General features: G+C 43.5%; 1 protein-coding gene across 1 annotated transcript in view; it reads right to left on the reverse strand.

Moving 5' to 3' along the window:
- Positions 1-12,284, reverse strand: part of LOC108927649 (cadherin-18) — a 62,491-nt gene that overhangs the window by 6,551 nt on the left and 43,656 nt on the right. Inside the window, exons 4-9 of the mRNA XM_018741059.2 lie at positions 11,667-11,834; positions 10,550-10,737; positions 9,430-9,683; positions 6,923-7,059; positions 3,903-4,024; positions 1,494-1,611 (exon numbers count right to left, since the gene is read on the reverse strand). Coding sequence (XP_018596575.1) covers positions 1,494-1,611; positions 3,903-4,024; positions 6,923-7,059; positions 9,430-9,683; positions 10,550-10,737; positions 11,667-11,834 — 987 coding nt within the window. The remainder of the gene's footprint in view (positions 1-1,493; positions 1,612-3,902; positions 4,025-6,922; positions 7,060-9,429; positions 9,684-10,549; positions 10,738-11,666; positions 11,835-12,284) is intronic.

Here is a 12,284-nt window from a genome sequence, read left to right on the forward strand (position 1 = left end):
GGTCTCAGGGGGGCAAACGATTGGAGGAAATCAAGCTCTAATCCATCAGACGAAAGAGCGGGAGTCTGAGCGGGTGTGTGCGGGGGGGTTATATTCGACAAAACTGCTGGCTCCTACGCAGAAGATGAAAGCAATTGCTTGCAAGGGTGCCTGTTTCTGAACATCCAAGCGTCAGTGAGACACAGCACATGTCAATACCTTCCCCACTTCACTTCCATTTAAAATGTAGGGATTTTGAAATGCAATAAACAAGTGACATATTACAGTGACAGACCCAAACCAGTCATAAATACACCTTGGAGCAGGCATATAAAAACACAATCAATCAGTGATTACTGAAGAAAATGAGGTGTAAAGGAAATAACGTTCTGCAATGGTTTATTTTCAGAAGTAAATCAAAGAAATGCAATATCGATGCATGGATATTACGCTTTTGAGTGCTATTATTTTCATTTTAACTGGCAAGCAGCACGATTACTTAAGGCCGGTTTTGAGGGTAGTCTGCATATTACCCTTTGTTTTAATAATCTCGAGTTTCACAGAAAACACACAAACAAGGACATTTGCGAGTAAACAGCAGATGGAGAGCACTTTTTCAGTCAACTCTGCATTTGGTAGAAAACAGCCTTGCCCGTCTAATAATAACAGTGTGAATAAATGTCTCTAATCTGCGAGGAGAAGGAAATAATGAAAACTGGCTTTCTGACGTCCCCTTTAAGCTCTTTTTAATTGGCCGAGTCCTTTGAGAGCCTTATCCATTGAAGCATAGAAAAGAGAAATGCGCCAATATGCTTCTACACTCCTGCCCAAGCCGAAAAGAACATCAGGATAACGTCTTACTAGATCTGCTTGGTATCTTTGGTCATGGTGACCATCTGTACCACGGACCACATAAGACCACGCTACACATAAGACCATGATAAACTACTGGACATTTTGACCTTAGATAGATAGATAGATAGATAGATAGATAGATAGATAGATAGATAGATAGTCCTGCAATGATTGGTTTTTGTAACGCACTGCATTATTAGCACACAGCTGTTGAGGTGGTTGTTTGCTGTCAACGTGATGAATGAGTATTGGTCACGCTACAGAGGGCACCTTAAGATTTGCAGAGCTCAAAAGTTGCTCCAGCTCCCCACTGAATTGTCCATTCGGTGAGTTCACAGTTCATCCACTATAGTCTGGTCACTTGATGAACTGTACCATGGCCAACAAAAATGTAGTGCGGTTAAAAGACAGAGGGTCGTTTGTGGGTCGGAGGAGCTACATGCACTAGCATTCGACGGAGGGTGTAGCTTTTCTCACGCCTGCACAGGAACCTATTCCGACTACCGAAAAAGCTCTTTTGCCCCCTGCTGAACAATGTAAGACAGAATCCAGCTCACAAGAACTTTGTTGTCATAGTAACCTTCTCTACCTAAAAATGCCCCATTGACTTTCAACGTGGAAGAAGACATTTTACATGATGACGACGATGACAAAAATACCTTCGTTGTCCTTGAGTGTGAAGTTGGGATTGACAGGCATGTTGCTCGGCATGGAGAAAGAAAACCGCAGACCGTTTGCGAAGTCATCTTTGTCCACGGCGCTGATTGTCTGGATCACCTGAGGGAGGCGGAGAGAAACATTTCAGAAGTCTGCACTTAGCTGTGCCCATCCCACAAGCCCCTGGGTTCTCCAGCAATGAATGATAATGAGAAAAAGCATGTCCTTTGGCTGAAGGTTGGCCTGTAATGCCTGGAAGGCCGACGCAGGGAGCATGGCGCACCGTGCTTCGGCTCGAAGATCAACGCTGCTGACATCAGCCACCTTGGTTTGGTGTGAAGCGGACGGATCTCCAGACAGAGCACCACAGGGACCCTATGAGCTAGTTAACCTAATTGGCTGCCGCCTCGCCCCCACTCCGGAACAACATAGACGGGCCACCCCGGGCTGAAGCCGACCAATTACGGGTGCGCTGTCGCTCGTCTGGTCGACGGGACAGCTCTTCCACCTCCTCACACCCGACACTCTTCATTGTTGCCCAGCCAGGTCTGCAAACCCGTCATGCACTGCACTCAAGGCCTCTCATGGCAGGCTCCTTTGAACCCGCACAGCTGCCTTCCCTTCACAAAGACAGACATGGATGATTCTTTTTGTACCTCGTGCTGCTTAGGGCTGGGACACTAGGAAAGACTTCACATCATATACGATGCAGGGAAAAAAAAATCTCATTGGACATTAAGATTTCATAAAAGCGCGTTTTCCTTCGAATTGAAATACCCAAATTTTGCATTTATTTTTTTTTATTTTTTCCCTTTAATTCGTACCTAAGGCGGCCGTCTAAGGAGGATTTAACATTCTCCATCAAATCAAAAGACATCTTTTTTACAAACCATGAAACAATAACATGGCTTTGACAGAAAGGAAGACTCTGGTGATACTTTTCCATAGCTGCCTTAGACGTTCGCCTAAGGAAGGCTTTGCACTCTCCGTTGGAAAAAGAAGGGAAAAGTTTCCTTAATAACTTGTGCTATACCGTAAAACTGCTTCTGTTTTAGAAAAAGAAAGATTGAGGGACTTTTTCATACCATGTGCTTGAGACAGCTGCCAAAAGAGGCCTTCGCTCCCTCCGCAGGAAAAGTTTTCATTGCTGCCTGTAATTATACCATAAAGCTGCTTTTCCTTCAGAAGGAAAGACAAGGATTTGTTTTTCTATAGTTCATGGCTAAGACAGATGCCTAAGGAAAGCTTCAGTTTCTGCACTGAAACAAAGGGAAATATGGAGATAATAACTTAAGGCAGTTACTCCTTAAAAAAGAAAGTCACAACCGTTAATTTCTTCACTGTTAATCTCAGTCTTGACACAATTGCCTAATATTACATTGAACTCAGCGGGCATCAAATCGGCGCATGTTTGAAAAAGGTTGTTCAGCATCACGAGTCGTAATGAGTATTTTATTATTCCTACTCTACAAATATGACTTTGAGGCCTTTTCATCACTTTTTCAACTAAAACCTGAAGTTGGTGATGAATTGCATGACCAAACAGCATCACTTGGCAATGTGTGCATCAAACAACACTCAATGTTTACACTCGGCACTCTGCTAAATCCCCAGAATGTTTTCCCAGTATTTGAAGCCTGGATTTCTCGGTCCACTTTGAAGGGTAATGAACCAAAGTGCCTGAAAGTTTTCACTCCAATAAACTTCATAAGTCAGTTACAAGGAGTACTAGTCAGCTTTTCAAATTTCCCTGCTAAATAACCGCGTTCCATAAACAACGATGTGTGTTTTTATTCTTTTATTACGCTGTACACCGATACTAGCAGAGAAGGAATGGCAAGGTCAATAGCCGGAAAACCACTTAAAAAGGCCAATTATAGAAGAGAAACGATTGACATGAACCCCAGCATGAACAGCAAGCCCCAGGACAGAAGGTGGATACACAATGAAGGACTGCTTAGTTTCTTCTTTCTAAGCCTCTTTTGAGAGGCCTCCCACTTCCTCGGCACGGTGACGAAGTGCGGGAAGAGAGACCTCGGCTAATGAGCTGCCTCCTCTTCTGCCGCTGCGAGCTGTAGCGTTCGCCAACCATCCCTACTGTCCTCAGTCTGGAGCCCATCGCTCAGATGTATGAAGAGCAAAGTGGGGTACTGACCGCCATTCAGAGCCACCGTGCCTTACTTCTGGTCATGGATGAGTGATGATTAGCTAGTTTGACCCCACACTCCCCACGCACCTTCTCCAATAGCCCCCAATCCTCTATATCTTGCGGTCCTATGTGCCGGCAGTAGGCAGAGCTGCTGAATATTAATAATGCACGAAGATGAGGTGATGAGGTAGGCAGGCAGTAGTGGTGACGGTGGTGAGGGTGGCCCGTTCCAGTGGGGTCGCCCAGATAGAGGGGTGCGCACCTGACCAGGCCGGGAGCTCTCGCACACAATGACCTCGCCGTCGGCTGAGATCTCAGGCGGGTTGTCGTTCACGTCTAACACCTGAACCGTGACGGGGACGTGACTGAGGAGACTGGGGTTGTCTGCAGAGGACACAAAATAGGCAGAAAATAACAAAAAAAAGAAAAGCACAGCGACTCGCAGAGGCAACACATATTCTATGAATGACCACTTGATACACAGATTCAATCATCTGTTCGGTTCAGCTCATTTCAGGTCAGTCAAATTTATCTTTGAATAGCACAGTTTCCATCACACGGTCTGAGAACATGTACAAACATTGCGAGAAACACAGAATTACTTCTAACAAAAATGACACGCAGTCAAGTGGGAGAAATAGCTGGAAGGCAACAGTCTATCTATCTATCTATCTATCTATCTATCTATCTATCTATCTATCTATCTATCCCTCTGTCTGTCTGGCATCTGCCACTTGTGATGCTGATGATGTTGCTGCCTACACTGCCACTCTGACCCTGACTGCGGTAGAGTATTGTGTGCACAGGCTCTATGTCCTGCTGTGAGATCATTTAACATTAACAGTAATACCTCTCGGCACTTGACAAAATGAGAAGGATAGAATATAACTAAAGCCCGGGCCCTTTGTCTCTAAGAAATATGAGACTGCAAAGCATTTTACTCCCAATTTTCTGCTGAATTTATGGTGACGGGCCTTGAAATGTCACAGTAATTTCAAATCACTCAATCAAGTCCAGATAAAACAAAAGATATATTTTATCATTAAGAGAAAGAGGAAGGAAACAAAGGGTGATTTAAAATGTTCACTGAAGAGGTGGAAGACAAAGCGTGGCTCCAAAGGAAGAGAGATTGCAATTATACATTTAGATTTTTAAGATGTTTTCCTCCAAAGTAAGAGACAATGGCTGTTAACTAGTACTTAGCTGACACGTTTGTCCAAGGTGACTTACAGTGGTACACATACCCCACTAAACTCACAAGGATCATCCACCAATGGTAGTGTAGGGGGTAGAGCTGCTGCCTTGGGACCCAAAGGTTGCACATTTGAATCTCATCTCTGGCAGTAGTGCCTTTGAGCAAGTTACTTACCCTACAATTGCTCCAGTAAAGTTACCCAGCTGTACAAATGGGTAAATAATTGTATGTAGATTAACATTGTAAGTCGCTTTGGGAAAAAAAGTGTCTGCTAAATCAGTAAACGTACATTGCAGACACTCAGTCACTTCCATTTATGCACACGAAGGCAAATGCAGAATCACCAGTTCACCTGAAACATGTATCTTTGGACTGTGGGAGGAAACAAGAGCACCTGGAGGAAACCCACACAAACATAGAAGGAACACACAAAGTCCAAACGGGCTGAGTGCGGTTAGAACCCACAGCCAGCCACACTGTATAGTGCGGTGGTGCTGAAAGAGCTTGACTTAAGGAAAGAAGGTCCCAGGTTTTCGAGCTGGGATGCGTCCTGCTATTTGACTGAGCAAGAAAACTATAAATATTTCATTAAAAAACCCAATTGAATGAAATGATGAATCAGAAACTTAAATAACAGAACTTGATGAGCAAAAAATTACCATAACCTTTCTTCTTTTCGCACGTACTCTCAATCATGAGCCTCACACGCAAAGCGATGCCTCCCACTTATTTCGGGGCTGTTATTCATGCCGGAGTTGTCATAGCCTGTTAGCAATGTACTGCAGCACGTACCCAGCAAACCATCGCAAGCTCCACCTCGTAAACGGCTCGGTCGCTAGCCTCCAATTTTCTCCGACAAGTGACTCGGATGGGTGTGAAAAGTCTCAGCCGACTGAAACCGATGAACCCGCTCTTTCAAAGGAAAGCTGCAAATTCATAATCCAGAGCAACAAAGGAAGGCAAAGACTCCACGAGGGTGTGGAATATCGAATTCCATGCTTGCAGAAAAACATTTGTGGCAACGCGGCCCCTGACACCGCAAAGGCCGACACAAATAATCCCATCAGCGAGGTCATTAAGTTTCCTATCCAGAAGCCAACTTTCTTATCAGACCAAGAGGCTAACGACTTTGCCGAACGAACCTTTCTGTAACAAACTATCCCCATGGCAACTCCCAGCACACCACCAATTAGGCTGACATTTCCCGAGATACACTCTCACCGTCTCCCCGGTTTGACTGCCTTTACTTTTATTTCTACACCTTATTACAAAGTTTTTTCTTTTTTTTTTCTTTAATAAATGACACCTGCGTCACTACAGAACAACACTGTTTTGGTTCTGTTCACAGGAGAGATGTAGCTGGACATCACATCGGTTTCTGAGCATTCACTTTCACAGGAGACGTTATATGTATTCATTCAGCCAACACCTCTGTCCAAGCAATGTAAAGGTCACAATTACTCACCCATTTATATAGCTGGTTAATTTCAGCACAGCAATCAAGGGTAAGCACATTGCTCAAAGGTACTACAGCAAGAGTTAGGAATTGGACCTGCAACATTGGGATCCAAAGGCAATAGCTATCACCACTACTCTACCAGCTGTCCAACACAGCCCTGCACTGGCAGGAGGTAAAGGACACGTTCAACACCTGTTGCAGTGGGAGCTTCGTGGCAATGGACAAGACCAGAAACAGCATCATCACCGTGTAGTTTAAAGCCATTAGTGAAGCTCTGTTGTGAGAGGAAGGCTCAAAGAAAGGGTAATTGCCTTGATAAACATCTAAAGACAAAGAGGCAAAATCGACTGACCCTGAATAACCCTGAGCATCACTCGGTGGCTCGGGTCTGAGCACAGGATACTCCAGAATGCATCAGTTCTCATCACAGCTGATACACCGGTATTGCTCCAGCCACAGATTTTGAGAGGGTAACTGAGTAAAACACATTTGCAGCACTAAAAGAGTGAGTGACAGGCCCAAAACTGCTTCCATTACCCACTCACAAGAACCTGCAGGCTTCAGTAGGAAGGAGATATATATATTTTTTTTATTCCTCGATCTCTTTCTGGTGCAGTGGTGTACTCACCAACCTCCGAGGCGATAACAGTCACGTTGAGCCAGGGTGTCTCCTCACGGTCCAGACTTTGTGTGGTTGCTATGACTCCACTGTGGGCGTCGATGGAGAAATACTTATCCCCATCACCACTGTGGTCAATGAAATACCTGTAATTAGATGAGAAGCACAGTTAAAGTTACAAGTGCCTTCTCCACAGTGCTTGGTCAATGAGATAAAGCAAAGGCATCATAATATTTCAATGGAAATAAATGATAATAATAAAGAGTATAAAAACATATACGGCACAGTAACATTTCTGGCAGCTGCTATTGCAGTTGGTTAGAGCTGCTGCCTGTGGACCCAAAAGTTGCAGGGTTGAACATGGCTTTCACCATGTTTTGGTACCAGGCAGCAAGGCACTTACCCTAAATTGCTCCAAAAAAATGACCCAGCTGTATAAAAGGGTAAATGATTGCAAGCTGCTTTAAAGAAAAATATCAGATGAATGTAATGTCATAGTGCACTACTTGATATCTAAAGTAAAATAAGATGTCTTCCCCAGATCATTGATGAAATATTTACTAAAAAAATAAATACATACAGTCTTACAGACATTAACAGTTTTTTATGATCCTGTATCATCAGGGACTCCACTCACCCTCCACACCACCTCTTTATACTGCTCCCCTCTGCAAGGCGATACAGGACAATTCACTCACACACCAAAAGAATGAAAAATAGCTTCAGCCCCAGAGCTGTGGAACAGCTGAACACACACAGTTTGAAACCACTTGTCCCACACAGGGTGGCCGTACAGGGCTGGAACACGCCCCAGAAGGGACGTCACTCCATCGCAAGGCACCCCATGCAGGATTCAAACCCCAGACCCGCCACACAGCATGACCCAGCCACCTCCAACAGCTAAACACTGCTTAATTTTTATTGTATAATATTGTATTATCTATTCATCTGTTTATTTACTGTATTATCTGTTTAAGCTGTTTAACTTTTTTTATACTTAAGTGTTGTGTTTTATATTGTGGTGTAAATAACTCAGGGAGTAGCACTATAATTTTGTTGTATTGCACAGCAGTACAATGACAAGAAAATCTTCAATTCAGTTCAATTCAATTGTAGTCATGTTCATAGGTGATGTAGGTGTCCACTCTATGGTGCTTTTCAGACCATTACTAAATATATATATTATATGTTTTATTTCCTTAAAACCAAATTCGAATCTTGTTTGAAAGAGAATAGTTACTTCAGACTTCCGATTCCTTGCCTATAATACTATTGAATTCTTATGTATGAACATTTTGTTGCAATTTTAAGAAATATAAAGTTAATATTACTCATATTAGCTTAATATTAACTTACATTAATATTAAGTTATGTAGGTTATAACAAATCATCTTAAAAGAGTGATAATCTAAACCCACTGACTGTTTAACACAGCTGTATAACATCCAAGTCAAATCAAAACGAAGAAAACTGGACAAATTCTCAGAATGCTGTTTTCATTTAATTCTTAGTACGGAGGAAAAAAATAAAAATATCCTGTGTGGAACGGATGCATCCCTGGTATCGGTCTCTCGCACATGCAGCGGCCAGCTTGGGAACCCCTCCAGCTCGTACACTTCAGATCGTGTGGATGGCCTCCAAGCTTCTCCCATTGTCTGTGTCTCTCGATCACTAGCAGACGAGGATGGAAAGAATGGGCGTGGGGGGGGCGGTCCCCGTCCCGTGACCACTCCACCTTTTATTATGCAGATGCACTTTTTGTTTTATGTATGTCTTTTCAAACAGCGTAAGGATTTTCCATGACTCATCCCTTTAATTTTCCCTATATATTTTCCCTTTTTCTTTCTTCCTTGCCATCAAAACATACTCCAAGCATTATTCCTGGTGGTGTCTTCTTCGAAGTTGGCTTTCGATAAGCCCACTTCCAGAAATGTGTGCATTGGAGATATGGCTAACAGGTAAAGGACCTGATAGGGCAAAAAATTTTTTTAAAAAAGTGTGTGCGCGCGTGTGTGTGCGTGTGTGCGTGTGTGTGTGCGTGTGTGTTGGAGGTTAGTCGACTGATCTGGTCTCTTCCTCTCGAACCTCTGCAGAATTATGCACCGATTAACTGATGCGCAAGCAAAGTGTTACAAATAAAGTGGAAACATTTCAATTGTCTGACTTCCCGTCTGCAGGATTAATGAGGGCGGCTGGATTGGTTGTCGCCTTCGGAGTACAACAAGCAGTGACACACAGTAGCTTGCCAGAGCTAATTAAGAATTTCCTCTCTCTCGCTCCTGCTTGCTCCCTCGCTCTTCCTCTATCTCGAGCACTCTTTCTGCAGCGTGCGAGGCTGCTTGTCAGCACAGCTTCTTCTGGTCACGGTAGTTCCGAGTGCCAAGCAACACATTCTAATGAGTCGCCTCTGATGAGGCAGAGGATGAACGCTGGGCGTGTGCAAGACTATCGTTTATGTGCGTTACTACCCGCCCTGTACAGGCTGCCTGTCTGCTTCAGTTTGAACTGAAATTCACCTGATGGCGCTGTTGGTGCTGTCGGGGTCGCGTGCCGTCACAGCCCCCACCTCCGTCCCTATTGGTGCATTTTCATAAACGTCCATGATGTAGTAATCCATGGAGAAGATGGGTGGCTCGTCCACGTCGCCGACTGTAATCTTGAGCGTGGCTGTGTCCTTGAAGGGGCCCAGGTAGGCAAATCGTGGGTCCAGGTGTGTATTGACCCCTTCAATGTGGAGTGTGTAGGCTTTCTTCTTCTCAAAATTCAAGGGCTGCACAGAAGGATGGTGACGGTTGGTTAGATAGGTAGATAGATAGATAAATAGATAGATAGATAGAGGGACATCTGGTAGCATCGTGGTTAGGGTTACTGCTTTTGTAGCCAAAGGCTGCAGGTTCGACCCCCACCTCTGTCTGTAGTACCCTTGAGCAAGATACTTACCCTGAATTGCTCCGGTAAAATTACCCAGCTGTATAAATGCATGAATAATCATAACCTTAACACTGTATGTCGCTTTGGAGAAAAGTGTCAGCTAAATAAATAAATATAGATAGATTGATTGATTGGTAGGTGGGGGATGGATGGGTGGGTTGATCGATGAACAGGTAGGTGGTTGGATGGATTGCTGAATCAATTAACAAAGCCGATTTTACTCATCCATTACAGAAGGCAGGTACCTGTCCGAGTGTTAAAATATCGGCACTGCAGTCATGACAAAATTTCATTCCCCAGCCCTTCTCAACAGCAAAACTGAAACCTGCTTGTTTCAATTACAAACACATATAGACTTTTCCAGAGGAGCTACGGCACTTTTCACAATCAAAACAGATCTATTAAATGATAACCTTAAGGTGATGTGTTATCAGTTTGTATCAATCTGATATTACAGCTAAATAGCTCAGGGAAAGATAGTAAATGGTAAGCTGCGTAAGGAAATTATCTTGTGTACAAGAGCTCATAATGCTGTCATCCCAGCACCGACCCTGCTATAGTCCCTTAGGGTAAGATGCAGTTAAAGCATCTTAAAGTATGTGTAATATGTGAAACCGTGGGAGTGCATGTTGTTTTGGTTTAATGCCTCTGCTAAGCGAAGAATAAATACAACTACTATTAATGGATACATGAAGGGTTCGGGACCTTTTTCAAGGAGATGATGCCCTCTCTTGTGTCTCTGTCCGTGGCGATGGAGAAGACAGAGGCACCCTCAGCGTTGATGATGCTGTACTTTATCTCTGCATTAACGCCCAGGTCCTCGTCGTTGGCGCGGATCTTGCCCACCGGTTTGCCCACCTGGGCAGACTCAGGCACGTAAAGCTGATAGTTCTCTGCAAAGACACATTCAGATGTGAATGAGGCAAAAGGAAAACTGGAAGTGGAGCACAGTCAAACATTTTCCAAAGCCCAAGACATATTATTTTGACTCTTCTTCGTGATTGTTGGCGATCAGACATTAAATCTTTCCAGGCAATGGCAGGGGTGTCAACTTTGTACTTTAAAATCAAACACAAAATACTGAAGTATCGGACGTACAGACAGATTTAGCTGCTCACTTTTCCTCATGTGCGGACCAGAAAACATGAAATTAAACCCGATTTAGTAATCCATCCCACTTCAGCAAATACATTTGTTGCAGTCAAGAGCTCTACCGTAAATGAATGCCAGTTCACTAAAAATTGGAAATATGTCATCACCTTACAGCTTGAATCTCAGAAATAATGGCTCAGTGAACATCAGCCAGTTTAAAGTGCCAGTGATATGATAAGCAGTGTCATGTATATTAACCCTAAAAAGCTGAATACACCAACTCAGGACCGAAACTATATTGCATTTGACGCAGACAAACATAACGCTGTCAGCCTTGTTTGTGCTTCTCACACTTCCAGTACAAATATACATCTTGAGTTATTCAGCTTGTGATAACTGTCAAAATGTTCATATGTTGGAAGGAAACATTGGGAACGTTTTGTTTTCTTAAACATTGGGAAAAATTCACAGTTCTGCAAATTTCAACACAATCTAGCAGACTTACAAATATCTCAACCAGCAACAAACTGTGGCTCTGAACCGTCAAACAACCATCTTGTCGTAAGTGTTCTCGCAGATGAACACCGAAGCATTTTCAAATCCACTGAAATGATTTGCATCAACCTGCCATAACTGATCACTTAAAGTTGAGAGATGAGACAACTCCCGAACAGACAGCAATTTGCGGTTAAGAGCAAACGATTACAAGAACAGCTTTGAGTTTTCATACTTTGTGGGAACCTGGGAGGGTTATCGTTGACATCGGTAAGCGTGATGTTAACTGTGGTCGACCCAGAGAGGCCTCCCACTTGACCCGCCATGTCCTTCGCTTGAATCACCACGGCGTAGTGTTCCCTGGCCTCACGGTCCATGTTAGCCAGAGCAGTTCTGATGATGCCTAGAAAACATGTGGAACACACACAGATCATTGTCAGTACAAGAACAGAATAAAGGCCAGCAACGAATTCGTTATTCAAAGCAAAATGTCCAAACTGGCATTCATTTACACTTTTGTTTAAATTTACATCTAGTCATTTAGCAGACACTTTTCTCCAAAGGGGCGTACATTCAATACAAAAAGTGCATCACGTCAACAGAAGGATGGAAATCAGGAGAAATTGTTCCAAAATCTTAATCTCGACCCCTCCAGCAAAGACACTATCTTTGCATGAGCATGCTTAATGGCCACTCTTTGACATGTCCCTTTGTCGCCCAACCAAACATCTGTTCTTGTACACTTGCATATATATTTGTAAGGTGTGCAAGCAGCTTTGGACTGGATCACCTGCAAAGCAAACAATGAAAAGTGAAGACCTGATCTCTTAGAGCTCTTCAAGGCTGAAGCACA

Source organism: Scleropages formosus, chromosome 19 (assembly GCF_900964775.1).
Source record: "Scleropages formosus chromosome 19, fSclFor1.1, whole genome shotgun sequence".
Classification (NCBI taxonomy): Eukaryota; Metazoa; Chordata; class Actinopteri; order Osteoglossiformes; family Osteoglossidae; genus Scleropages; species Scleropages formosus.